Source organism: Ranitomeya imitator, chromosome 7 (assembly GCF_032444005.1).
Source record: "Ranitomeya imitator isolate aRanImi1 chromosome 7, aRanImi1.pri, whole genome shotgun sequence".
Lineage (NCBI taxonomy): Eukaryota > Metazoa > Chordata > Amphibia > Anura > Dendrobatidae > Ranitomeya > Ranitomeya imitator.
The window spans coordinates 7683519-7708112 of NC_091288.1; the positions used below are offsets into that span (position 1 = coordinate 7683519).

General features: G+C 52.4%; 1 protein-coding gene across 2 annotated transcripts in view; it reads left to right on the forward strand.

Moving 5' to 3' along the window:
* The first annotated feature begins 12520 nt into the window (after positions 1-12520).
* Positions 12521-24594, forward strand: part of TFCP2L1 (transcription factor CP2 like 1) — a 31110-nt gene continuing 19036 nt past the window's right edge. The window contains exons 1-2 of one of the 2 annotated variants that reach the window (XM_069732639.1): positions 12521-12853; positions 23918-24114. In XM_069732639.1, the coding sequence (XP_069588740.1) occupies positions 12792-12853; positions 23918-24114 (259 nt within the window). In that variant the 5' untranslated portion in view covers positions 12521-12791. The remainder of the gene's footprint in view (positions 12854-23917; positions 24115-24594) is intronic. The other variant, XM_069732640.1, reaches the window with a different exon arrangement.

Here is a 24594-nt window from a genome sequence, read left to right on the forward strand (position 1 = left end):
AAACATATCGGAGATGTTTTGTTTCTGCAGACCAGGATGATTGGGTGTCCTTTTTGCCGTTGGCTGAGTTCGCCCTTAATAATCGGGCCAGCTCGGCTACCTTGGTTTCTCCATTTTTTTGCAATTCTGGGTTCCATCCTCGTTTCTCTTCAGGACAGGTTGAGTCTTCGGACTGTCCTGGTGTGGATTCTGTGGTGGATAGGTTGCAGCAGATCTGGACTCAGGTAGTGGACAATTTGATCTTGTCCCAGGAGAAAGCTCAACTTTTCGCTAATCGCAGACGCCGTGTGGGTCCCCGACTTCGTGTTGGGGATCTGGTTTGGTTATCTTCTCGTCATATTCCTATGAAGGTTTCCTCTCCTAAATTTAAACCTCGTTTTATTGGTCCGTATAGGATTTCTGAGGTTCTCAATCCTGTGTCTTTTCGTTTGACCCTCCCAGACTCCTTTTCCATACATAATGTATTCCATAGGTCGTTGTTGCGGAGATACGTGGCACCTATGGTTCCATCTGTTGAGCCTCCTGCCCCGGTTTTGGTGGAGGGGGAATTGGAGTATATTGTGGAGAAGATTTTGGATTCTCGTGTTTCTAGACGGAAACTCCAGTATCTGGTTAAATGGAAGGGTTATGCTCAGGAAGATAATTCCTGGGTTTTTGCCTCTGATGTTCATGCTTCCGATCTTGTTCGTGCCTTTCATGCGGCTCATCCTGGTCGGCCTGGGGGCTCTGGTGAGGGTTCGGTGACCCCTCCTCAAGGGGGGGGTACTGTTGTGAATTCTGTGGCTGAATTCACTTTTGTGGTCACAAGTGGTACTGCAGCTTCTGAGCTTCCTCCCTCAGGTGTTCTGGTGAGCTCGTTAACTGCTTCATTACTTAACTCCGCCTGATGCTGCTATCCTTGCTCCTTGTCAATTTTTCAGTGTTGGATCTGAGCTTCTCCTGATTGTTCCTGTGACCTGCTGCTCTGTATAGCTAAGTGCCTTTTGCTTTTTTGTTGCTTTTTTTCTGTCCAGCTTGTCTTTTGTTTTGCTGGAAGCTCTGAGACGCAAAGGGTGTACCGCCATGCCGTTAGTTCGGCACGGTGGGTTTTTTTTGCCCCCTTTGCGTGGTTTTGCTTTAGGGTTTTTTGTAGACTGCAAAGTTCGCTTTACTGTCCTCGCTCTGTCCTAGAATATCGGGCCCCACTTTGCTGAATCTATTTCATCCCTACGTTTTGTCTTTTCATCTTACTCACAGTCATTATATGTGGGGGGCTGCCTTTTCCTTTGGGGAATTTCTCTGGGGCAAGTCAGGCCTATTTTTCTATCTTCAGGCTAGCTAGTTTCTTAGGCTGTGCCGAGTTGCCTAGGTAGTTGTTAGGCGCAATCCACAGCCGCTTTTAGTTGTGTTTAGGATAGGATCAGGTGTGCAGTCTACAGAGTTTCCACGTCTCAGAGCTCGTTCTTGTATTTTTGGGTATTTGTCAGATCACTGTGTGCGCTCTGATCGCTAAGCACACTGTGTTTCTGGATTGCCTTCATAACACCTGTCATTAGCAAACATAACAGAAGTGGCTAAGGCAGCGGCACAGGGAGAGGAAGCAGTGGCCAAGGCAGTGGCACAGGGAGAGGAAGCAGCGACCAAGGTAGCGACACAGCGAGAGGAAGCAGCAGCCAAGGCAGCAGCACAGCAAGAGGAAGCAGCGGCCAAGGCAGGGGCACAGCGAGAGGAAGCGGCCAAGGCAGCAGCACAGCGAGAGGAAGCAGCGGCCAAGGCAGCGGCACAGCGAGAAGAGACAGCAGCCAAGACAGCGGCACAGCGAAAGGAAACAGCGGCCAAGGCAGCAGCACAGCGAGAGGAAGCAGCAGCCAAGTCAGCGGCACAGCGAGAGGAAGCAGCGGCCAAGGCAGCAGTGCAGGGAGAGGAAGCAGCGACCAAGGCAGCGACGCAGGGAGAAAAAGCAGTGGCCAAGGCAGCAGCGCAGGGAGAGGAAGCAGCGGCCAAGGCAGCGGCGCAGCGAGAGGAATCAGCGGCCAAGGCAGCGGCGCAGCGAGAGGAAGCAGCAGCCAAGACAGCAGCACAGCGAGAGGAAGCAGCAGCCAAGGCAGCGGCACAGCAAGAGGAAGCAGCGGCAAAGGCGGCGAGAACGGCAAGATATATATCCATCAGAATGGCTCACAGCAACAGGCGGGGGAGGGGATAACACTGGGCGCAGCACTCCAGGGATTAATAAAGGAAAGGAGGGAACAATCTGCTGTAAGAATAACGGATAACATAATATGTGACAACCTCACACAGCATATTCAGGCAGGTTGTCAGCAGGAATAGATGAGCTGTCATTATATCAGTGATGTTATCAGCAGGGGACGGGGCTGACAACCTCACACAGCATATTCACGCTGGTTGTCAGCATCACTGTTCCTGTGGTTTGTAAATTGTTCCTTATGTCATTTCTTCTTGCTGTTTTCCTGCAGACTTGTGGAGTCACCGTTCCCTTCATGGCTCTTCTTCAGGCTCTCGCTTCATCTTCCGGGAGACACTTGCCGCCTCTCCACCTTCACACGTGTCCATAGGATGAATAAGATGTTGACAGCGAATGAGGTTGATGCCTTGAAGCCATCGCAGCCTGAAGAATGAGGACTGAGCCGCACGCCGAGGTCTGTATCATCCCGCTGACAGTACAGAGCGTTCTCCGGGTGCAGCAGAGAACAGTCGCCCGCGTTCTCTACGCACATTACATTGGTCGTAGCGGCCCCTGTGGACATCAGAGGTACTCGATCTCCAGACCGTGGCGATGTATGCAGCCTTATGTCAGTTATGTCCCATGATGCAGGTTGTTTCTTTGCCCCGGGCAGAGATTAGTTGTGACACAATTCTGTAATCCGGCTCACTAGAAATGAAAGAAATGTGGAAACCAAACTGCAGCACGGACACAAGGGAACAAAAACGTTACAATTTTATGATTGCACATAACCCGCAAAACACCGACCCCGTGACTATTCTATCAGCCCGAGCCGTGACTGTCATCGCTGGGCAGCAGGAGTCAAAGAAATCACATACGTCCCCCATGTGGTCAGCCGCCCACATCCACGCACACGCCATGCTTGGCTGCTATCATCTATGTGTTCACTATCCATCCAGCAGCAATAATTTCCATTTGACTGCTCCAGTCTGATAGACCCCCAACTTCACTAGAGACCACCCTTTGGTCAGCAGGTCACTAGCCGGTAAGGGTCCAGGTCTATCGCAGAGGTGGGATCCATGGGACTGGTCTCCTGTAATTAGGAGGGTCGGCCTCTACTGCAGCGGGAAATCCCGGAGCAGAAGCGCGATGTCAGCGGAGGCCGAACATCACATCCCATAGATTCTATAGCTATAACAACGGCAGGGGGAGGAAATATTCAGGTTCTTTCACTTTGGAAGTCACAGATTCTGGGTTGTTGCTGGATTTTTGTGATCCTCTCATGGGCCTGACCTTGTCTTATGCTCTCAATGCTAAATGATGGGATTCAAGGCCCCTTAAACTGGTAGAAACTATCCCTGCAGACAGGACACAGGCGCCGGACAATTCTGTGCAACTGCAGCATTAACTCTTCGTACATTCACGATGTCTGAAGGAATCAAGGAGCCCAGGTGCCAGCAGTCACCGCACACTGCGATCACCGGGGATCTTCTGGAGTAAATCCTGTGTTTCCATTCTGCAGGGAGAGAACGGGGACGATCAGTTACAACCAAAACATCTCATACAGGGGCATTTCACAAAATCAGAATATCATCAAAAAGTGAATTTATATCAGTTCTTCAATACAAAAAGTGAATCTCCTATATTCTATAGAGTCATTACACACAGAGTGATCTATGTCACGTGTTTATTTCTGTTAATGTTGATGATTATGGCTGACAGCTAATGAAAACCCAAAAGTCATTATCTCAGTAAATTAGAATACTTTATAACACCAGCTTGAAAAAATGATTTTAATATTAGAAATGTTGTCCTACTGAAATGTCTGATCAGTAAATGCACTCAATACTTGGTCACGGCGCTTTTGGCATCAATTACTGCATCAATGCGGCGTGGCATGGAGGCGATCAGCCTGTGGCTGCTGAGGGGTTATGGAAGCCCAGGTTGCTTTGATAGCAGCCTTCAGCTCGTCTGCATTGTTGGGTGTGGTGTCTCATCTTCCTCTTCACAATACTCCATAGATTCTCTATAGGGTTAAGGTCAGGCGAGTTTGCTGACAATCAAGCCCAGTGATACTGTTATTTCTACACCAGGTATTGGTACTTAAACTGTACCTTGAATACGTTTTTGGTAAACAGCTAAAATGCCAAAGCCTGTGTCACTGTCCAAATATTTATGGATCTAACTGTATAAAAAAAAACCTATTTATTACAATGATGGCTGGACGGTACATGACAGCATATTTTACCTATTGTGTCCCCTATTTCCTAATAGCACGACCCTTACCAACTATTGAACTGTACTACTTTGCAATTTCTTTATTGTCTGTACATGCCCCGCTTAATTGTACAGTGCTGCAGAATATGTTGGTGCTTTAGAAATATAATTATTATAGTTTTTATTATTAGTGCCAGTCAGCAGCTCTTCAGTATGACGGTTTCCTGTTTCAGTTCATTTTAATCCTCTAATTATTGTAAAGATTTTGCTTTTTCTATATAATGGAAGCTTTACATGGCTTCTTATGATAAGTAAACATCCAAATCTGTAAGGCACAAATATGATCAAATCAATTCCCTACTGTTACTCGACAAATAAGAAAACCCTGTGCACCGCCCTGCGACACAATGGGGGCCACAGACTGACCGGACATCTGACAATCCAAGCAAGAGAAGTTTTGCTCTACAATTCTGGAATCAGGTTCGAGGAACTTTTTCTGTGTCTTTTTTTAAATGACTATTTATTACATTTTTCAATATAAAGTTACAAAGTAGAAATACAAATCATTGGGTAGTGGAATTCATTGCATATCACAAGTCATGCAAACTACCTTCAACAAAGAGTGGAGCCAACACTGACGTGACCGCTTTATAGGTCTGACACAGAAGGAAGAAGAACGTCTACCCAACCCAAACCTTGAGAACCACCGTACCCTTCATGACCACATCGTCAACAATCTCTGAACCAAACATCCATCCCAAAGCTTCCAAACCACTTGTATTAGTTAGCAAAGCTGTGAGATTCCATGCTTCATTATGTAGCTCATCGTTTCATGGGGGTTGAACCCGACTCCATTGCATGCTGTTAGACATTATGCAGCTGTGGTCATATGCCATGCATGCTGTTGGGATGTTAAGTAAAATGAAGGATTTACGGGGATAAGAAGACCCATGACCTTTAAAATAAGAGTTTGCACATCTTCTGTTGGTCAGCAGTAGCAGATGCCCCCAACATGAAGGATGGAATCATTGCACTGGGCAGGTAACGTCCCTTTCACACATTAGTGTTTCGCCGTCAGGCTCAATCCAGCAAATTTTGAAAAACACGGATCCGTCTTTTTCTCATAGACTTGTATTATCGCCGGATGGCCTCATGGTTCGTCCATCTTTCGCCGGATCTCGCAAAAAGTGTTTGTTCGGCGTTTCCGTCTTTTTTCTAGAATGGAAGCCTATGGGCGCCGTAAGGTGGCAAATCTGTCAAATGACAGATTCCGGCGCCGGATTCTGTTTTTTTTAACTGCGCATGCTCAGATTTTTTTTTAGGATCCAATTAGCTGGATCAGCTAGTCGAATACGTTGAAAAAATGGATCTGTTGCATCAGTTTTTCACAATCTGCAACGGATCCGTTTTTTTCAACATTCGCCGGATTGTGCCTGATGGCAAAAACCTGATGTGTTTAAGAGGCCCCCATGGTCAGCTCATATCAGATACAACAGCTGTGACTGACAAGGTGGAGGGGAGCGAGGACCCAGGAGAAGCCTCCTTATCCACAAGGTCATAAGCCGCCCATTGTTAACCCTCAATTCATCAATTACTGAGGATCAAAGAGCAGAAAAAGAAAAGCAGTAAAAGGGGAATTATCAGTACAGCAAATAAAGAGTCTGACAAAGCCCCAGACAATCACCTGGAATAGATGACCCCATCTGGAGACCCCTGGGGTCAATGATTTATCTGCTGCAGTACAAAGACAACTGACAAGTCCATCTCAAGTCTCAGGCTGGGATTACATAGCGATCCTACACATCAGAGCATTCAGCCCCAGCAAATTCATGCTCCCCTCAGCCAAGTGTGCATGTGTTCTCTATGCCAGACATCAGACACTTTACCCCTTTCTGGACTCCTCTGTGTCTCCTCCAGACCTCTGGTCTTCTCCAGACACCACGGTCACCCCGCTCTTCCAGAACTCTCTGGTCTTCTCCAGAAACCACGGTCACCTCGCTCCTCCAGACCTCTCTGGTCTTCTCCAGAAACCACGGTCACCTCGCTCTTCCAGACCTCTCTGGTCTTCTCCAGAAACCACGGTCACCTCGCTCCTCCAGACCTCTCTGGTCTTCTCCAGAAACCACGGTCACCTCGCTCTTCCAGACCTCTCTGGTTTTCTTCAGAAACCACGGTCACCTGCTCTTCCAGACCTCTCTGGTCTTCTCCAGAAACCACGGTCACCTTGCTCTTCCAGACCTCTCTGGTCTTCTCCAGAAACCACGGTCACCTCGCTCTTCCAGACCTCTCTGGTCTTCTCCAGAAACCACGGTCACCTCGCTCCTCCAGACCTCTCTGGTCTTCTCCAGAAACCACGGTCACCTCGCTCTTCCAGACCTCTCTGGTTTTCTTCAGAAACCACGGTCACCTGCTCTTCCAGACCTCTCTGGTCTTCTCCAGAAACCATGGTCACCCGCTCTTCCAGACCTCTTTGGTCTTCTCCAGAAACCACGGTCACCTGCTCTTCCAGGCCTCTCTGTTCCGCTCCTCCAGGACATTAGGTTTCTATTTCAGCTCATTGCGTTTGAGCAGCAATCATAGCAGTTTCTTCTACAGCATCAGATGTTGGAAATGATGAAGATGGCCTCCTCGTGCTCCGGAAGCCCGAGCACTTAGAGACTAGCAGGACGGTCAGTCAGGCCCTTAGGGCAGATGTTACAATAGAACAAGTTCCCCAGAGTACAACCCTACAGAAAAAGTGTCTCCAGGGAAGACCTCCTCCTCCGCACCCGGAGCCGCTCTGTGGATATTCCCTCCCTCATGTTGAGGCGGTACGTTTCCAGGCGTACGTGGGTCTCATACATACGATACCTAAACATGGCGTCAGCTGGCCATCTATAGCCTGGACTCCAGCGAAGACACAGGTGGCGGGGAGACGAGACTGTCAGCTCCTGGGGTCACATGCCTTAGTAATGGATGGCCATCTCCAGCCCTGGCATGTTGGATCAGTATAGCACCTGCTACGAGGGTCACATCGCTGAGGCCAACAAGGCTGATGCCCCCCGCACTGGGGGTGTTCTATTCTTCAGTGGTCCTCAGGGGGCAAAGGAATTCAGGGACAGGTTCATGGTGCTGACATACACTTGTGTCTGCTAGAAGAGGAGAAGACAGACGACTAATGTCCTGCACCCAATATTCGGCTAAAGACCGGCTGCCATATAAATGGCCGCCGCTCCCGGTCATCTCTGACAAGTGTGAAAATGACAAAAACCTCTCCTGGTATCTCAGGCTGAATGATTAATCTGGCGCCCAAAATATGCACCCAATCCCCAAACTAGCACCCCCCACCAGGAGACACGCCATACCTTATATATCAGGACATGTTACAGGCGGGGGCCCCTCTATATCAGGACACGGTACAGGCGGGGCCCCTCTATATCAGGACACGGTACAGGCGGGGGCCCCTCTATATCAGGACACGGTACAGGCGGGGGCCCCTCTATATCAGGACACGGTACAGGCGGGGGCCCCTCTATATCAGGACACGGTACAGGCGGGGGCCCCTCCATATCAGGACACGGTACAGGCGGGGCCCCTCCATATCAGGACACGGTACAGGCGGGGCCCCTCCATATCAGGACACGGTACAGGCGGGGGCCCCTCCATATCAGGACACGGTACAGGCGGGGGCCCCTCTATATCAGGACACGGTACAGGCGGGGGCCCCTCTATATCAGGACACGGTACAGGCGGGGGCCCCTCTATATCAGGACACGGTACAGGCGGGGGCCCCTCTATATCAGGATACGGTACAGGCGGGGGCCCCTCTATATCAGGACACGGTACAGGCGGGGCCCCTCTATATCAGGACACGGTACAGGCGGGGGCCCCTCTATATCAGGACACGGTACAGGCGGGGGCCCCTCTATATCAGGACACGGTACAGGCGGGGGCCCCTCTATATCAGGACACGGTACAGGCGGGGGCCCCTCTATATCAGGACACGGTACAGGCGGGGGCCCCTCTATATCAGGACACGGTACAGGCGGGGGCCCCTCTATATCAGGACACGGTACAGGCGGGGGCCCCTCTATATCAGGACACGGTACAGGCGGGGGCCCCTCTATATCAGGACACGGTACAGGCGGGGGCCCCTCTATATCAGGACACGGTACAGGCGGGGGCCCCTCTATATCAGGACACGGTACAGGCGGGGGCCCCTCTATATCAGGACACGGTACAGGCGGGGGCCCCTCTATATCAGGACACGGTACAGGCGGGGGCCCCTCTATATCAGGACACGGTACAGGCGGGGGGCCCTCTATATCAGGACACGGTACAGGCGGGGCCCCTCTATATCAGGACACGGTACAGGCGGGGGCCCCTCTATATCAGGACACGGTACAGGCGGGGGCCCCTCTATATCAGGACACGGTACAGGCGGGGGCCCCTCTATATCAGGACACGGTACAGGCGGGGGCCCCTCTATATCAGGACACGGTACAGGCGGGGGCCCCTCTATATCAGGACACGGTACAGGCGGGGGCCCCTCTATATCAGGACACGGTACAGGCGGGGGCCCCTCTATATCAGGACACGGTACAGGCGGGGGCCCCTCCATATCAGGACACGGTACAGGCGGGGCCCCTCCATATCAGGACACGGTACAGGCGGGGCCCCTCCATATCAGGACACGGTACAGGCGGGGGCCCCTCTATATCAGGACACGGTACAGGCGGGGGCCCCTCTATATCAGGACACGGTACAGGCGGGGGCCCCTCTATATCAGGACACGGTACAGGCGGGGGCCCTCTATATCAGGACACGGTACAGGCGGGGCCCCTCTATATCAGGACACGGTACAGGCGGGGCCCCTCTATATCAGGACACGGTACAGGCGGGGGCCCCTCTATATCAGGACACGGTACAGGCGGGGGCCCCTCTATATCAGGACACGGTACAGGCGGGGGCCCCTCTATATCAGGACACGGTACAGGCGGGGGCCCTCTATATCAGGACACGGTACAGGCGGGGCCCCTCTATATCAGGACACGGTACAGGCGGGGGCCCCTCTATATCAGGACACGTTACAGGCGGGGGCCCCTCTATATCAGGACACGGTACAGGCGGGGGCCCCTCTATATCAGGACACGGTACAGGCGGGGGCCCCTCTATATCAGGACACGGTACAGGCGGGGCCCCTCTATATCAGGACACGGTACAGGCGGGGCCCCTCTATATCAGGACACGGTACAGGCGGGGGCCCCTCTATATCAGGACACGGTACAGGCGGGGGCCCCTCTATATCAGGACACGGTACAGGCGGGGGCCCCTCTATATCAGGACACGGTACAGGCGGGGGCCCCTCTATATCAGGACACGGTACAGGCGGGGGCCCCTCTATATCAGGACACGGTACAGGCGGGGGCCCCTCTATATCAGGACACGGTACAGGCGGGGGCCCCTCTATATCAGGACACGGTACAGGCGGGGGCCCCTCTATATCAGGACACGGTACAGGCGGGGGCCCCTCTATATCAGGACACGGTACAGGCGGGGGCCCCTCTATATCAGGACACGGTACAGGCGGGGGCCCCTCTATATCAGGACACGGTACAGGCGGGGGCCCCTCTATATCAGGACACGGTACAGGCGGGGGCCCCTCTATATCAGGACACGGTACAGGCGGGGGCCCCTCTATATCAGGACACGGTACAGGCGGGGGCCCCTCTATATCAGGACACGGTACAGGCGGGGCCCCTCTATATCAGGACACGGTACAGGCGGGGCCCCTCTATATCAGGACACGGTACAGGCGGGGGCCCCTCTATATCAGGACACGGTACAGGCGGGGGCCCCTCTATATCAGGACACGGTACAGGCGGGGGCCCCTCTATATCAGGACACGGTACAGGCGGGGGCCCCTCTATATCAGGACACGGTACAGGCGGGGGCCCCTCTATATCAGGACACGGTACAGGCGGGGGCCCCTCTATATCAGGACACGGTACAGGCGGGGGCCCCTCTATATCAGGACACGGTACAGGCGGGGGCCCCTCTATATCAGGACACGGTACAGGCGGGGGCCCCTCTATATCAGGACACGGTACAGGCGGGGGCCCCTCTATATCAGGACACGGTACAGGCGGGGGGCCCCTCTATATCAGGACACGGTACAGGCGGGGGCCCCTCTATATCAGGACACGGTACAGGCGGGGGCCCCTCTATATCAGGACACGGTACAGGCGGGGGCCCCTCTATATCAGGACACGGTACAGGCGGGGGCCCCTCTATATCAGGACACGGTACAGGCGGGGCCCCTCTATATCAGGACACGGTACAGGCGGGGCCCCTCTATATCAGGACACGGTACAGGCGGGGGCCCCTCTATATCAGGACACGGTACAGGCGGGGCCCCTCTATATCAGGACACGGTACAGGCGGGGGCCCCTCTATATCAGGACACGGTACAGGCGGGGGCCCCTCTATATCAGGACACGGTACAGGCGGGGGCCCCTCTATATCAGGACACGGTACAGGCGGGGGCCCCTCTATATCAGGACACGGTACAGGCGGGGGCCCCTCTATATCAGGACACGGTACAGGCGGGGGCCCCTCTATATCAGGACACGGTACAGGCGGGGGCCCCTCTATATCAGGACACGGTACAGGCGGGGGCCCCTCTATATCAGGACACGGTACAGGCGGGGGCCCCTCTATATCAGGACACGGTACAGGCGGGGGCCCCTCTATATCAGGACACGGTACAGGCGGGGGCCCCTCTATATCAGGACACGGTACAGGCGGGGGCCCCTCTATATCAGGACACGGTACAGGCGGGGGCCCCTCTATATCAGGACACGGTACAGGCGGGGGCCCCTCTATATCAGGACACGGTACAGGCGGGGGCCCCTCTATATCAGGACACGGTACAGGCGGGGGCCCCTCTATATCAGGACACGGTACAGGCGGGGGCCCCTCTATATCAGGACACGGTACAGGCGGGGGCCCCTCTATATCAGGACACGGTACAGGCGGGGGGGCCCCTCTATATCAGGACACGGTACAGGCGGGGGCCCCTCTATATCAGGACACGGTACAGGTGGGGCCCCTCTATATCAGGACACGGTACAGGCGGGGGGCCCCTCTATATCAGGACACGGTACAGGCGGGGGCCCCTCTATATCAGGACACGGTACAGGCGGGGGCCCCTCTATATCAGGACACGGTACAGGCGGGGGCCCTCTATATCAGGACACGGTACAGGCGGGGGCCCCTCTATATCAGGACACGGTACAGGCGGGGGCCCCTCTATATCAGGACACGGTACAGGCGGGGGCCCCTCTATATCAGGACACGGTACAGGCGGGGCCCCTCTATATCAGGACACGGTACAGGCGGGGCCCCTCTATATCAGGACACGGTACAGGCGGGGGCCCCTCTATATCAGGACACGGTACAGGCGGGGGCCCCTCTATATCAGGACACGGTACAGGCGGGGGCCCCTCTATATCAGGACACGGTACAGGCGGGGGCCCCTCTATATCAGGACACGGTACAGGCGGGGGCCCCTCTATATCAGGACACGGTACAGGCGGGGGCCCCTCTATATCAGGACACGGTACAGGCGGGGGCCCCTCTATATCAGGACACGGTACAGGCGGGGGCCCCTCTATATCAGGACACGGTACAGGCGGGGGCCCCTCTATATCAGGACACGGTACAGGCGGGGGCCCCTCTATATCAGGACACGGTACAGGCGGGGGCCCCTCTATATCAGGACACGGTACAGGCGGGGGCCCCTCTATATCAGGACACGGTACAGGCGGGGGGGCCCTCTATATCAGGACACGGTACAGGCGGGGGCCCCTCTATATCAGGACACGGTACAGGTGGGGCCCCTCTATATCAGGACACGGTACAGGCGGGGGGCCCCTCTATATCAGGACACGGTACAGGCGGGGGCCCCTCTATATCAGGACACGGTACAGGCGGGGGCCCCTCTATATCAGGACTGTACCTGTCCGCGCTCCGCACTCTCCTCTGGTTGCCGTGGTAACGCCGTCCCGCACATCTTACGTCTTATTTGTGGGCAGGAGTTGTATGATTGACGTTGCACAGTGAGCCAATCAGCGCCTGATGGGCGGGCCACTATATAAGCACGGTGCACCGCTGGAGGAGCGCAGTCGCTCAGTGGCCGGGCTGTAGGTGCTTGCGGTGTCCACCGGCTGCAGAGCTCTGCGGGGTCGGGGTGCAGGGTCCGCGGTGGTGTCCTCGGTATGACAGGAGAGGCGCTGCCGTAGGACTTTCCTCCGGGGGCAGGCGGCATGCTGCGGGGTGTCCGCTGCTGTTAGAGGCTCTGTGCAGCTGCTGCGGCCGGGGGCTCCGGTGTGTCCTGTGCCGGGATCTGTAGCTCCTCCAGCGGCTGCTGAAAATGCTCTTCTGGCACTCGCAGCCTGAACACTACAACCAGCACTCGGGCGGAAGCTTCCTGCGGTGAGTGCGGCCGGGGCTGGGGGGCTCGGGGGTCGCACATAGAAAGCTGTGGAGCTTCTTGTTATAAGGTAAAAACCTGTAGTGACCCCAGTATTTCTCACAGCTGAGGGTGCGTTACAGTGTGTCAGTGAAGAATGGTGCTAGTCACTGACTGAAGCAGAGGAGGAAAGCACCGAGTATACTGCCCGGTCAGTGACTGGCCTCACAGCTGAGGGTGCGTTACAGTGTGTCAGTGAAGAATGGTGCTAGTCACTGAAGCAGAGGAGGAAAGCACCGAGTATACTGGCCGGTCAGTGACTGGCCTCACAGCTGAGAGGGCGTTACAGTGTGTCAGTGAAGAATGATGCTAGTCACTGACTGGAGCAGAGGAGGAAAGCACCGAGTATACTGCCCGGTCAGTGACTGGCCTCACAGCTGAGGGCGCGTTACAGTGTGTCAGTGAAGAATGGTGCTAGTCACTGACTGGAGCAGAGGAGGAAAGCACCGAGTATACTGCCCGGTCAGTGACTGGCCTCACAGCTGAGGGTGCGTTACAGTGTGTCAGTGAAGAATGGTGCTAGTCACTGAAGCAGAGGAGGAAAGCACCGAGTATACTGGCCGGTCAGTGACTGGCCTCACAGCTGAGAGGGCGTTACAGTGTGTCAGTGAAGAATGATGCTAGTCACTGACTGGAGCAGAGGAGGAAAGCACCGAGTATACTGCCCGGTCAGTGACTGGCCTCACAGCTGAGGGTGCGTTACAGTGTGTCAGTGAAGAATGGTACTAGTCACTGACTGAAGCAGAGGAGGAAAGCACCGAGTATACTGCCCGGTCAGTGACTGGCCTCACAGCTGAGGGCGCGTTACAGTGTGTCAGTGAAGAATGGTGCTAGTCACTGACTGAAGCAGAGGAGGAAAGCACCGAGTATACTGGCCGGTCAGTGACTGGCCTCACAGCTGAGGGCGCGTTACAGTGTGTCAGTGAAGAATGGTGCTAGTCACTGACTGGAGCAGAGGAGGAAAGCACCGAGTATACTGCCCGGTCAGTGACTGGCCTCACAGCTGAGGGCGCGTTACAGTGTGTCAGTGAAGAATGGTGCTAGTCACTGAAGCAGAGGAGGAAAGCACCGCGTATACTGCCCGGTCAGTGACTGGCCTCACAGCTGAGGGCGCGTTACAGTGTGTCAGTGAAGAATGGTGCTAGTCACTGAAGCAGAGGAGGAAAGCACCGAGTATACTGCCCGGTCAGTGACTGGCCTCACAGCTGAGGGCGCGTTACAGTGTGTCAGTGAAGAATGGTGCTAGTCACTGAAGCAGAGGAGGAAAGCACCGAGTATACTGCCCGGTCAGTGACTGGCCTCACAGCTGAGGGCGCGTTACAGTGTGTCAGTGAAGAATGGTACTAGTCACTGACTGGAGCAGAGGAGGAAAGCACCGCGTATACTGCCCGGTCAGTGACTGGCCTCACAGCTGAGGGCGCGTTACAGTGTGTCAGTGAAGAATGGTGCTAGTCACTGAAGCAGAGGAGGAAAGCACCGAGTATACTGCCCGGTCAGTGACTGGCCTCGCAGCTGAGGGCGCGTTACAGTGTGTCAGTGAAGAATGGTACTAGTCACTGACTGGAGCAGAGGAGGAAAGCACCGCGTACACTGCCCGGTCAGTGACTGGCCTCACAGCTGAGGGCGCGTTACAGTGTGTCAGTGAAGAATGGTACTAGTCACTGAAGCAGAGGAGGAAAGCACCGAGTATACTGCCCGGTCAGTGACTGGCCTCACAGCTGAGGGCGCGTTACAGTGTGTCAGTGAAGAATGGTACTAGTCACTGACTGGAGCAGAGGAGGAAAGCACCGCATATACTGCCCGGTTAGTGACTGGCTTCACAGCTGAGGGTGCGTTACAGTGTGTCAGTGAAGAATGGTGCTAGTCACTGAAGCAGAGGAGGAAAGCACCGAGTATACTGCCCGGTCAGTGACTGGCCTCACATGTACAGGGTGGAGGGGCCCCGGCTGGTGGCCGCACTGCTCTGTGGGCTTCCACCGTTGGGACCATTCGCTCACAGCCGCCATGTTTGCCTTTACATGACTTGGAAGCCCCCACTGGGATTAGTCGCCCGTCGCCTAGGTGATGCTCGGATTCATCGTTTTCTTTGCACTGATTAAAGTCATCACCGCTTTGGTCCCAAAACTACCAAGTCTCTGGGATGGAAAGTTGCAGCCCGACCTGGACGTGATGTGGCCCTCGATGGCCGGTCCTGTGGGGGCCGGTCCTGTGGGGGCCGCAGTCATTGTCACCATGTAACCTTCCGGTCCCCTTGTCTCACAGATCGGTCATCAAGCCGCCATCGCTCCAGATCGGGCTGAAGCCCATTACATAGCCGTGTTTTATCTTGATCGTGAGGACTGTCTTCTAGAAATAGGGACCCTGACCTGCTAAGCAAATACATAACGCGGTGGCTAATCAGGCACAGATGTTCAGGGGTCAATAGGGCACATTTGTCCAGCAAACATGGAGTCCATAGATTACGCCGTGAACATTGCTCCTGGGGGGCTGCAGCAGGTGAATTGGGGTGATCACTGAACTCCACCATGCCTCTTCACATGATTGGCCGTCACCAGAAAACAGTCCGAAAAGTCAGAGAAGCGAAGGAGCGGCCAGTTCTGACATCCAGGATCCCACAACTAGAAGCCGGTCCTGGACAGTCCTGGGGCTGCGATGATTACTTTTAGTTTGGGGTATGCAGAACATCAATTACGTTAGCGTTCCGCTAATGTGTGTCGCTGTTGCGTCGGCGACGCGCCCCTATGTTTAACATGGGGGACGCGTGCATTTTTTTTGTTGCGTTTTCCGACACGTGCGTCGTTTCCGACGCTAGCGTCGGACGCAAGAAAATGCAACAAGTTGCATTTTTCGTGCGTCCGATTTTCGTCAAAAAACGACGCACGCGTCGCAAAACGCAGCGTTTTTGTGCGCTTTTTTTGTGCGTTGCGTCGCCGACGCAGCGGCGCGCAACGCTAATGTGAACGTAGCCGTAATTGATGTTCTGCATTCTCTGGTCTTGTTACATGGTCTGCGCTGGGTCCTATATAAATAGGTTCAGGAAACACTCCGCTTTATTAAGGGTCCAAAGTGCTGCCGTCTATTGACCGCAGGCGACTCCTGTGTTCACTGAACCGCGTGGATTCACAAATACATTGTGAGTGATCCTTCTCTTGTGGAGGCTCGTGGCTCCGCAAAAGAAATTGACATGCTGCTGTCTGTATAAAAAAAAAAAAAGAGCCGCATGTCCGTCTCCACGGGTGGACCGCGGGCGTCTCTGGACACATAGTGGGCATGCCGTAACATCTGGACACTGCAGAAGTGCGTGCGCCGCATCCAACCCACAGCGTGGACTGATCGTCTGCACATACACTTACTGCTTTCTCCACTGGTTCCACATTCACTACTGCTAGATCATTTATAGCCAACAATGCCATTAGTGAGAAGCATCCAAATGTTTTTTTTGTCTTTTTTTTTAATGCTGCTATACTGTAGTATCGGCCATTGTCTCTTGTGGTCGACATTCCACACTGACTGCTCTAACTGTAAAGAATCCTTCCTGTTTAGCAGCCAGCATTGCCTTCATTGGCAGTGAATTGTAATGTCTGGTGCCGTCCTCTGCACTGACCACACATGTATTATACATATAAATGAGATCTCATCTGAGACCTCTTTATTCTAAGCTAAACGAGCCCGACTGCCCCAACCTCTCCTCATATAGGGGGCCGCCATCCCTTTGCACAGACTCTAACTTCCAAATATCCTTTTTAAAATGTAGAGCCTAAAGCTGGATCCCATATTCAAGATGTGGCCTTACAGGAGATTTATCGAGAGGTAATAATACGTTAGGATCACAGGATGTTCTCTATCCACCCTACAATTGTGTCTCCCTCTACAGCGGCTGCCTGACATTGAGCGCCGCTGCTCGGCTACATGGAGCAGCTCTTCTCCCTCTTTGTGCTGAATCTGCAATAATTGTGAATTTGCAGTTTGAAGTTTTGATTGTGTCCTGCCAGATATCTCTTGTGTCGTTTGTTCTGTTGTGGTTTTTGTTTGTTTTTGTAGGGGGGGGGGGGGGGGGTGATATTATTTTTACAAACTCTGCATTGTCTTCCACAATGCATAGCAGGATGGGGATGAGGGGGCCATGCATAGCAGGATGGGGACGAAGGGGGCCGTGCATAGCCGGATAGGGATGAGGGGCTCTGCATACCAGGGTAGGGATGAGGGGGGCCGTGCATACAAGGATAGGGATGAGGGGGGCCGTGCATACAAGGATAGGGATGAGGGGGGCCGTGCATACCAGGATGGGGATGAGGGGGGTCATGCATACAAGGATAGGGATGAGGGGGGCCGTGCATACCAGGATGGGGATGAGGGGGGTCATGCATACAAGGATAGGGATGAGGGGGGCCGTGCATACCAGGATGGGGATGAGGGGGGGCCGTGCATACCAGGATGGGGATGAGGGGGGTCGTGCATACCAGGATAGGGATGAGGGGGGCCGTGCATAGCCGGATAGGGATGAGGGGGGGGGCCATGCATGCAAGGATAGGGATGAGGGGAGTCATGCATAGCAGGGTAGGGATGAGGGGGCCGTGCATACCAGGATATGGATGAGGGGGGCCGTGCATACCAGGATAGGGATGAGGGGGGCCGTGCATACAAGGCTAGGGATGAGGGGGGCCGTGCATACAAGGATAGGGATGAGGGGAGTCATGCATAGCAGGGTAGGGATGGGGGGGCCATGCATAGCAGGATAGGGATGAGGGGGGAAATGCAGAGCAGAATGGGGATGAGGGGGGCCGTGCATACCAGGATAGGGATGAGGGGGGCCGTGCGTACCAGGATGGGGATGAGGGGGGGCCATGCATACCAGAATAGTGATGGGGGGGCCATGCATAGCAGGGTAGGGATGAGGGGGGCCATGCATAGCAGAGTAGGGATGAGGGGGCCGTGCATACCAGGATAGGGATGAGGGGGGAAATGCAGAGCAGGATGGGGATGAGGGGCCATGCATAGCAGGATGGGGATGGGAGGCCATGCATAGCAGGATGGGGGGACCATGCATAGCAGGATGGGGACGAAGGGGGGCCGTGCATAGCAGGATGGGGATGAGGGGGGGGGCCATGTATACCAGGATAGGGGACTGGGGGGGGCATGTATACGGGGTAGGGATGAGGGGGGCAATATATACCAGGGCAGTCTGAAAAATATGGTAGTCTATGGGGCGTTCACATGATTGTGCTTATTTTCGTAGGCTGAATAGTCCGCAAAAAATCTGGAACTTTCCCATATCGAAACTACCCATATACAACTATAGGTCTAAGAACATCCCGACCAGCACTCGGATGGCATCAATATACCATCATGCGCTGTCCATGATAAACATCGCTGTGAATGGAAGATTTGTAATTTATCAATACTTGAAATTCAGTGTTGGCAAAAACTGACATTGACAAAACACTGATGTCTGAATGAGGCCTCACTGAATGTGACTCGTTTCACAGAACCTTGCCCATGAGCCATGTTAAAGGGAACCTGTCACAAGAAAAAAATGCTATTAACCTGCAGATATAGGGTTAGTCTGTAGGTTAATAGTGTTCCTAACCTGCCCAGTGACTGCACATAGCCAAATGTTACCGGGAGAAAGATTACCTTTATTTCCCCCTGGCAGTGTTCGGGTCTCAGTCAATGCTTTGAGTGTACTGAATGGCGACTAACCGGCCCTGACTGACACTCGCTCACATGAGATCTGGCTGTCAGTCAGGAGCAGGCGTGCTGTTACCGCCGGCGCTCACTATACTCAGCGTTGTCTGAACCCCATGACAGAAACCTGAACACTGCTGGGGGGAACAAAATGTAACTTTCTATCCGCAGCGTTCAGCTAAGTGCGGGTGCTGGGCAGCTTAGTAACGCGATTAACCCCATATCTGCAGGTTAATAGCACTTTTTCTGGTGACAAGTTCCCTTTAATTATCTGTGGCCACTGGTCTTGGGTCCCGATGGCCACCTCCCGGCATCTGGTGCTCTTTTGATTAGCTGGATGGAGGATTTCCCTATGAACAATCCAGTATATTTGTTTCAGTGCTGCACCTGTGATTGATTATCTACTGGGAGTAGTACTAGATGGTGATGAGATTTATATACTACACTGCTCAAAAAAAATTAAAGAACCACTTAAACACAGTGTAACTCCAAGTCAATGACACTTCTGTAAATCAACCTGTCCAGCTATAAAGCATCAGACTGTGAATCAGTTTCTACTGCTATTGTGCAAATGGAACAGACAACAGGTAGAAATTAGCAAGAAAACCCTCATAAAGGACTGGTTCTGCAGGAGGTGACCACAGACCATTTCTCTGTTCTCATCCTTTTTGTCTGTTTTGGTCACTTTTTGTAATTGCTCTCACCCCTAGAGGTACAGTAGCATGAGGCAGAAGTTGCTCAGGTAGTGCAGCTCATCCAGGATGGCACATTAATGCGAGCTGTGGCAATAAGGCTATCTGTGTCTGTCAGCACAGCCCTCCATGTGCTCGCCAGAGGTAGCCTGACTGCCATTAGTTACTTGGATGAGATCCTCAGACCCCTTGTGAGACCATATGCAGATGCTTTGGTCCCTGGGTTCTTTCTGATGCAGGACAATGGCAGACCTCATGTGGCTGGAGTGTGTAGTTCCTGCGTGATGAGGACATTGATGTTATGGACTGGCCGCCCGTTCCCCAGACCTGAATCCAATCGAGCACATCTGGGACATCATGTCTCATTCCTTCCAACCAACGTTGCACCACAGACTGTCCAGGAGTTGGCGGATGCATTCGTCCAGGTCTGGGAGGAGATCCCTCAGGAGACCATCCGCCGCCTCATCAGGAGCATGCACAGGCATTGTAGGGAGGTCATACAGGCACGTGGAGGCCACACACACTACTGAGCATCATTTCCTTGTCTTGATGCATTTTCACTGAAGTTGGATCCGCCTGTAATTCGATTTTCCACTTTGATTTTGAGCATCATTCCAAATGCAGACCTCCGTGGGATATTGAGATTTGCATTGATCATTTTTATGATTGTTCTCAACACATTCTACTATATAATGAATAAAGGTTTGGAACAGGAATCTTTCATTCAGTGATATCTAGGATGTGGGATTTTAGTGTTCCCTTTATATTTGTGAGTAGTGTATATGCAGTCTGAACAGACCTGATGGGTAGTGGGGTCCAGATAGAGTCTCAGAAGTGTAATGTGAGGTCCCCTATACAAAATCAATCGCCAACGTGAGCCGTGTAGAACACTACTGCTTTGTGTCAAGGCCTGGGTTCCACAACCTCTTCACCGTGTCCTATGCTCCTGATCTCTGCTAGTTTTCAGGGTAAAAGTCTTTATCACGTATAATCCTTGTACTACGCTCTGTAGTCATGTCCTGAAACTAGTGCTGGTCGCCGCTGATTTCTCCTGGTTATTGGCAGGGTAATGGGCCAATGCAGCTGAAGCTTGACTTTTCCATGCCTATTGCCAGATCTATTTCTGTCCTTCATCCTCCATTGAGGCTGAGGAGCCTTGTTGCCAGGGTTCTGTGTGCTGCCAATGTCTGTCCTGATCTAGCATGAGCTGAACTGCATGGTGACCTCCTGTCACCTCGTGTCCCACAGATGAAATCTGGCTCCAACAGAGGAAGATCTGTGTGATAACCGCCCTGTGCTCGTCACCCTGTCACCGTGTAATGGCTCTTACTAATGTTCCTGACATGACGGGAATTAATAGAACATTGTGTTGATGAGCTCGTTGAAAGCCGGCTGCTGTCATGTGATAATATCCGGGTGGGGGGGATGACTATTCCACATCTGTGGGTGCAGGGACCCCAGAATCTTAGGTCACATTAATATCATGTCATGTGGGTAGCAAAATCCCACGTACGCACTTTTTTTTTTTTTTTTTGGGGGGGGGGGGGTTTAAAGGCGCTTTCCATTTTCACACAATTGTGCCACAGATGTAATGGTTAAAAATAAGTCAGCATTATTTGCCTGTTGACTCTCTGGGTATAGGGCCCCTATTGGCAAACACTGGGCTCCGGGACTGCATGTAGCACTCGTGTGTTGTAGATGGCGGTCACCTCAACAGCCCTGCAAACAGAGAACTCTGGGGGTCATCGGCTAAGCGGAGAAGCTGCAAGTTTAGATCCCAAAAACTTAAGTAGCTTTTGTTTTCAAATGCATATCCATGAATCCTCTGGAATTCTCTGCCCCAACATGTCCGACTATCAACCACAGTCGGATCCTTCAGACGGAACCTGAAAACTCATCTCTTCAGGAAAGCTACAGCCTGCACTGACCCCGCTGCTGCCTCATCACTATCGAAGCTACCGCCTCACCAACACCGGAGCTACCGCCTCACCACTACCGGAGCTACCGCCTCACCACTACCGGAGCTACCGCCTCACCACTACCGGAGCTACCGCCTCACCACTACCGGAGCTACCGCCTCACCACTACCGGAGCTACCGCCTCACCACTACCGGAGCTACCGCCTCACCACTACCGGAGCTACCGCCTCACCACTACCGGAGCTACCGCCTCACCACTACCGGAGCTACCGCCTCACCACTACCGGAGCTACCGCCTCACCACTACCGCAGCTACCGCCTCACCACTACCGCAGCTACCGCCTCACCACTACCGCAGCTACCGCCTCACCACTACCGCAGCTACCGCCTCACCACTACCGCAGCTACCGCCTCACCACTACCGCCTCACCACTACCGGAGCTACCGCCTCACCACTACCGGAGCTACCGCCTCACCACTACCGGAGCTACCGCCTCACCACCACCGGAGCTACCGCCTCACCACCACCGGAGCTACCGCCTCACCACCACCGGAGCTACCGCCTCACCACCACCGGAGCTACCGCCTCACCACCACCGGAACTACCGCCTCACCACCACCGGAGCTACCGCCTCACCACCACCGGAGCTACCGCCTCACCACTACCGGAGCTACCGCCTCACCACTACCGGAGCTACCGCCTCACCACTACCGGAGCTCCTACAACCCTCAACCTACTGTCTCCTTCCCCATAATCCTGTAGAATGTAAGCCCGCAAGGGCAGGGTCCTCGCCCCTCTGTATCAGTCCGTCATTGTTAGTTTACTGTAAGTGATATCTGTAACTTGTATGTAACCCCTTCTCATGTACAGCACCATGGAACCAATGGTGCTATATAAGTAAATAATAATAATAATGAATGGAGCAATAATGGGCACACTGGGCCATCAAAGAACTGTTCTTATATTCGCTGGGGTCTCAGCAGTCCTGGGTGACAAGCTATCATCCATCCTGTGCATCTATGGACCTAAGGATATTTCCAGGAAAGAATATTCCTGGAATGTTTAGTAAAATGATGACATTAAATATGTATTGCTGTTGAATACAGCTCCACTGTATGTGGCTATCCATTGTAGTCTGTGTAGAATCACACGGACACCTCATTGATAACGTGTGGAGGGCAACACAAATTACTAATGCAAACCATGTGAAGTATTGTGTAATTTTTCTTGTTGTTTTAGCACAATGTGCGAGCTTTGTTTTATTTCGGGGTGATTTTCCACGGGGATCACCTTTAAAATCCACATAAGGCTATGTTCACACATTAGCGTTTTTGCAACTTTTTTCTGCAGGCAAAATCTACACAAAGAAGCTGCTTACAAAAAGCCGGTCTTGCTGCCTTTTTAATTCTCTTGTGCATGCTGATAACGTTTAGTGCCCCCCCCCCACCCCCCCACCCCCCCCCAAAAAAAAAAAAAAAAAAGAACAATCATGATGCGACTTCATGATGCGACTTTTTGCACCAAAAGCTGATACCTGTGGTTTTTGCTGCGGTTTTGCATTTACTCATTGCTTTCTGTTGGTGAAAAAAAAAAAAATGTTGTAAAGTGACATGCTGCAGTCTGCAAAAACGCAGCAGTTTTTCAAATCTGTCAGGAAAAAGGTGTGAGTGAGATTTTTTTTTTTTTTTAAATCTCATAGCCTTTGCTGGTACTATGACACACAGCTTGACATTTGCATAAATAAAGCAACGTGTGACTATAGCTTGTAGCTCATGAGAGAATTGTGTGAAACCTTCAAGAATTGTAGCGCTTTGCACGTGCGATGACATTAGACAAATGGTGTAAATGTGACCGTAGTCTGGGCGCGTCACTGGACAGGTCCGTGTGGCTGGGGCGTATAAAGAATGGCGGCTGCTCTTGACCCCACTGGTTGTGGAGGGTTATGGCCTCAGTTGTGGGGGCTTGCTGTATTTTAGGACCCTTGTTCTAGTTTGTTTGAAGCTGATCTTGTAGCATTCCCTCTATGGGACAGGTACTATAGTCAGTACCTATGTTTAATGCAACCTTTCCATTTTCTGCTCTTCTTCGCCTCCTAACGTTATGTTGCGTGTTCCAGACTTGTGTGAGGATCAGCGCTGATGTCTGTGATCACGCCCAGAGTCAGGGAGTGCATGCCTGCCTGTATTCTGCGTAATATATATTCATTTTCAGCTCTAGTTTAAACCAGATCGTTCCTGACGAGCGAGTCACATTTTGTGAAATGTTTCATTTATACATGGGCAGCCAACATCAATCTTCACAATGTTCTGGATTATACAAGCTATGCGGAAAGTCAACTTTCTGTTAATGTCGCAGGCCTTGGCGAGTTAACGGGGAGAATCAGAAAAGTAAAGCTGGGATTTTATAAAGTTGGTTCCAGCAGGGGGATTAATGCGGCCAATGTTACTTGTAGCCTTGGATCTGCATAATTAAGTGGATTAAGGCGCTTGCTGCCAGGCTTCTTGCTGAGTAAGGTCCTGGCTCCAGAGCAGCAAAATGGCATTTTGGGAATTTGGGCTGAGCGGTGACACACTTAAATCTGCATGTAATGAGTTTTAGGTCTGAGAAGAAGCTTTTTTTTTCCCCATCTTAATGTTTTGGGCTGCTATTTCTTTGCAACATTGTGCTTCTTTTTTCTGCTTTAATCACTTTGTACTTAATGTGAAATTCTCCCCTTGTATTTGTGTTTAGTGTAAGAGAACAGAGATTTGATGCTGCTCTTCATTCCAGTGACGTCTTGGCTATACCAATTTTTAAGCAAGAGGAACATCATTCTCACCTCTCCCCTGGCATAGATGCAAAGCCGCCCCCCTTCCAGTATGTCTTATGTGCAGCCACTTCCCCAGCTGTTAAGCTGCACGAAGAGACTTTGACCTATCTCAACCAAGGTAAGTGCCCGCAGCGTCCCCTGCCGTACGGGCATGCAGTAGGAGTGTTCACCACATATCATGAATTCTCTTGATTGTTTGAAATTAATATTTTTCATTACACCCCTGCAGGATTTAAGCTTTTTTTATGAACAAATTATTGAAGGAAATGAATGCTCACACCCTTTAGGGTGGATGGGACAGAAGCCGACCATCCTGAATTAATCTCTCAGCGTCCCCCTTATCACAGTAGTGTTTATTTTATGGGGGTCCACCAGCCCACGGTGTCATCTCATCACATCATGCGCTCATTTGTTGTGTTGAGAATTGAAATGTCCTAGTCCTTTCCTCTAGACTGTAGTTTTTTTGTCGTACGCTCATGCCACAAATGTAAGGCAATGTCTGTGGTTTGTATACTGGGTTCATCTCTCCTCATCTTCCTGTAGTTCTTATGTTACAAATGCATCTCGTTTAGGTGGCTCTTGCAAAAAAAAAAAGTGT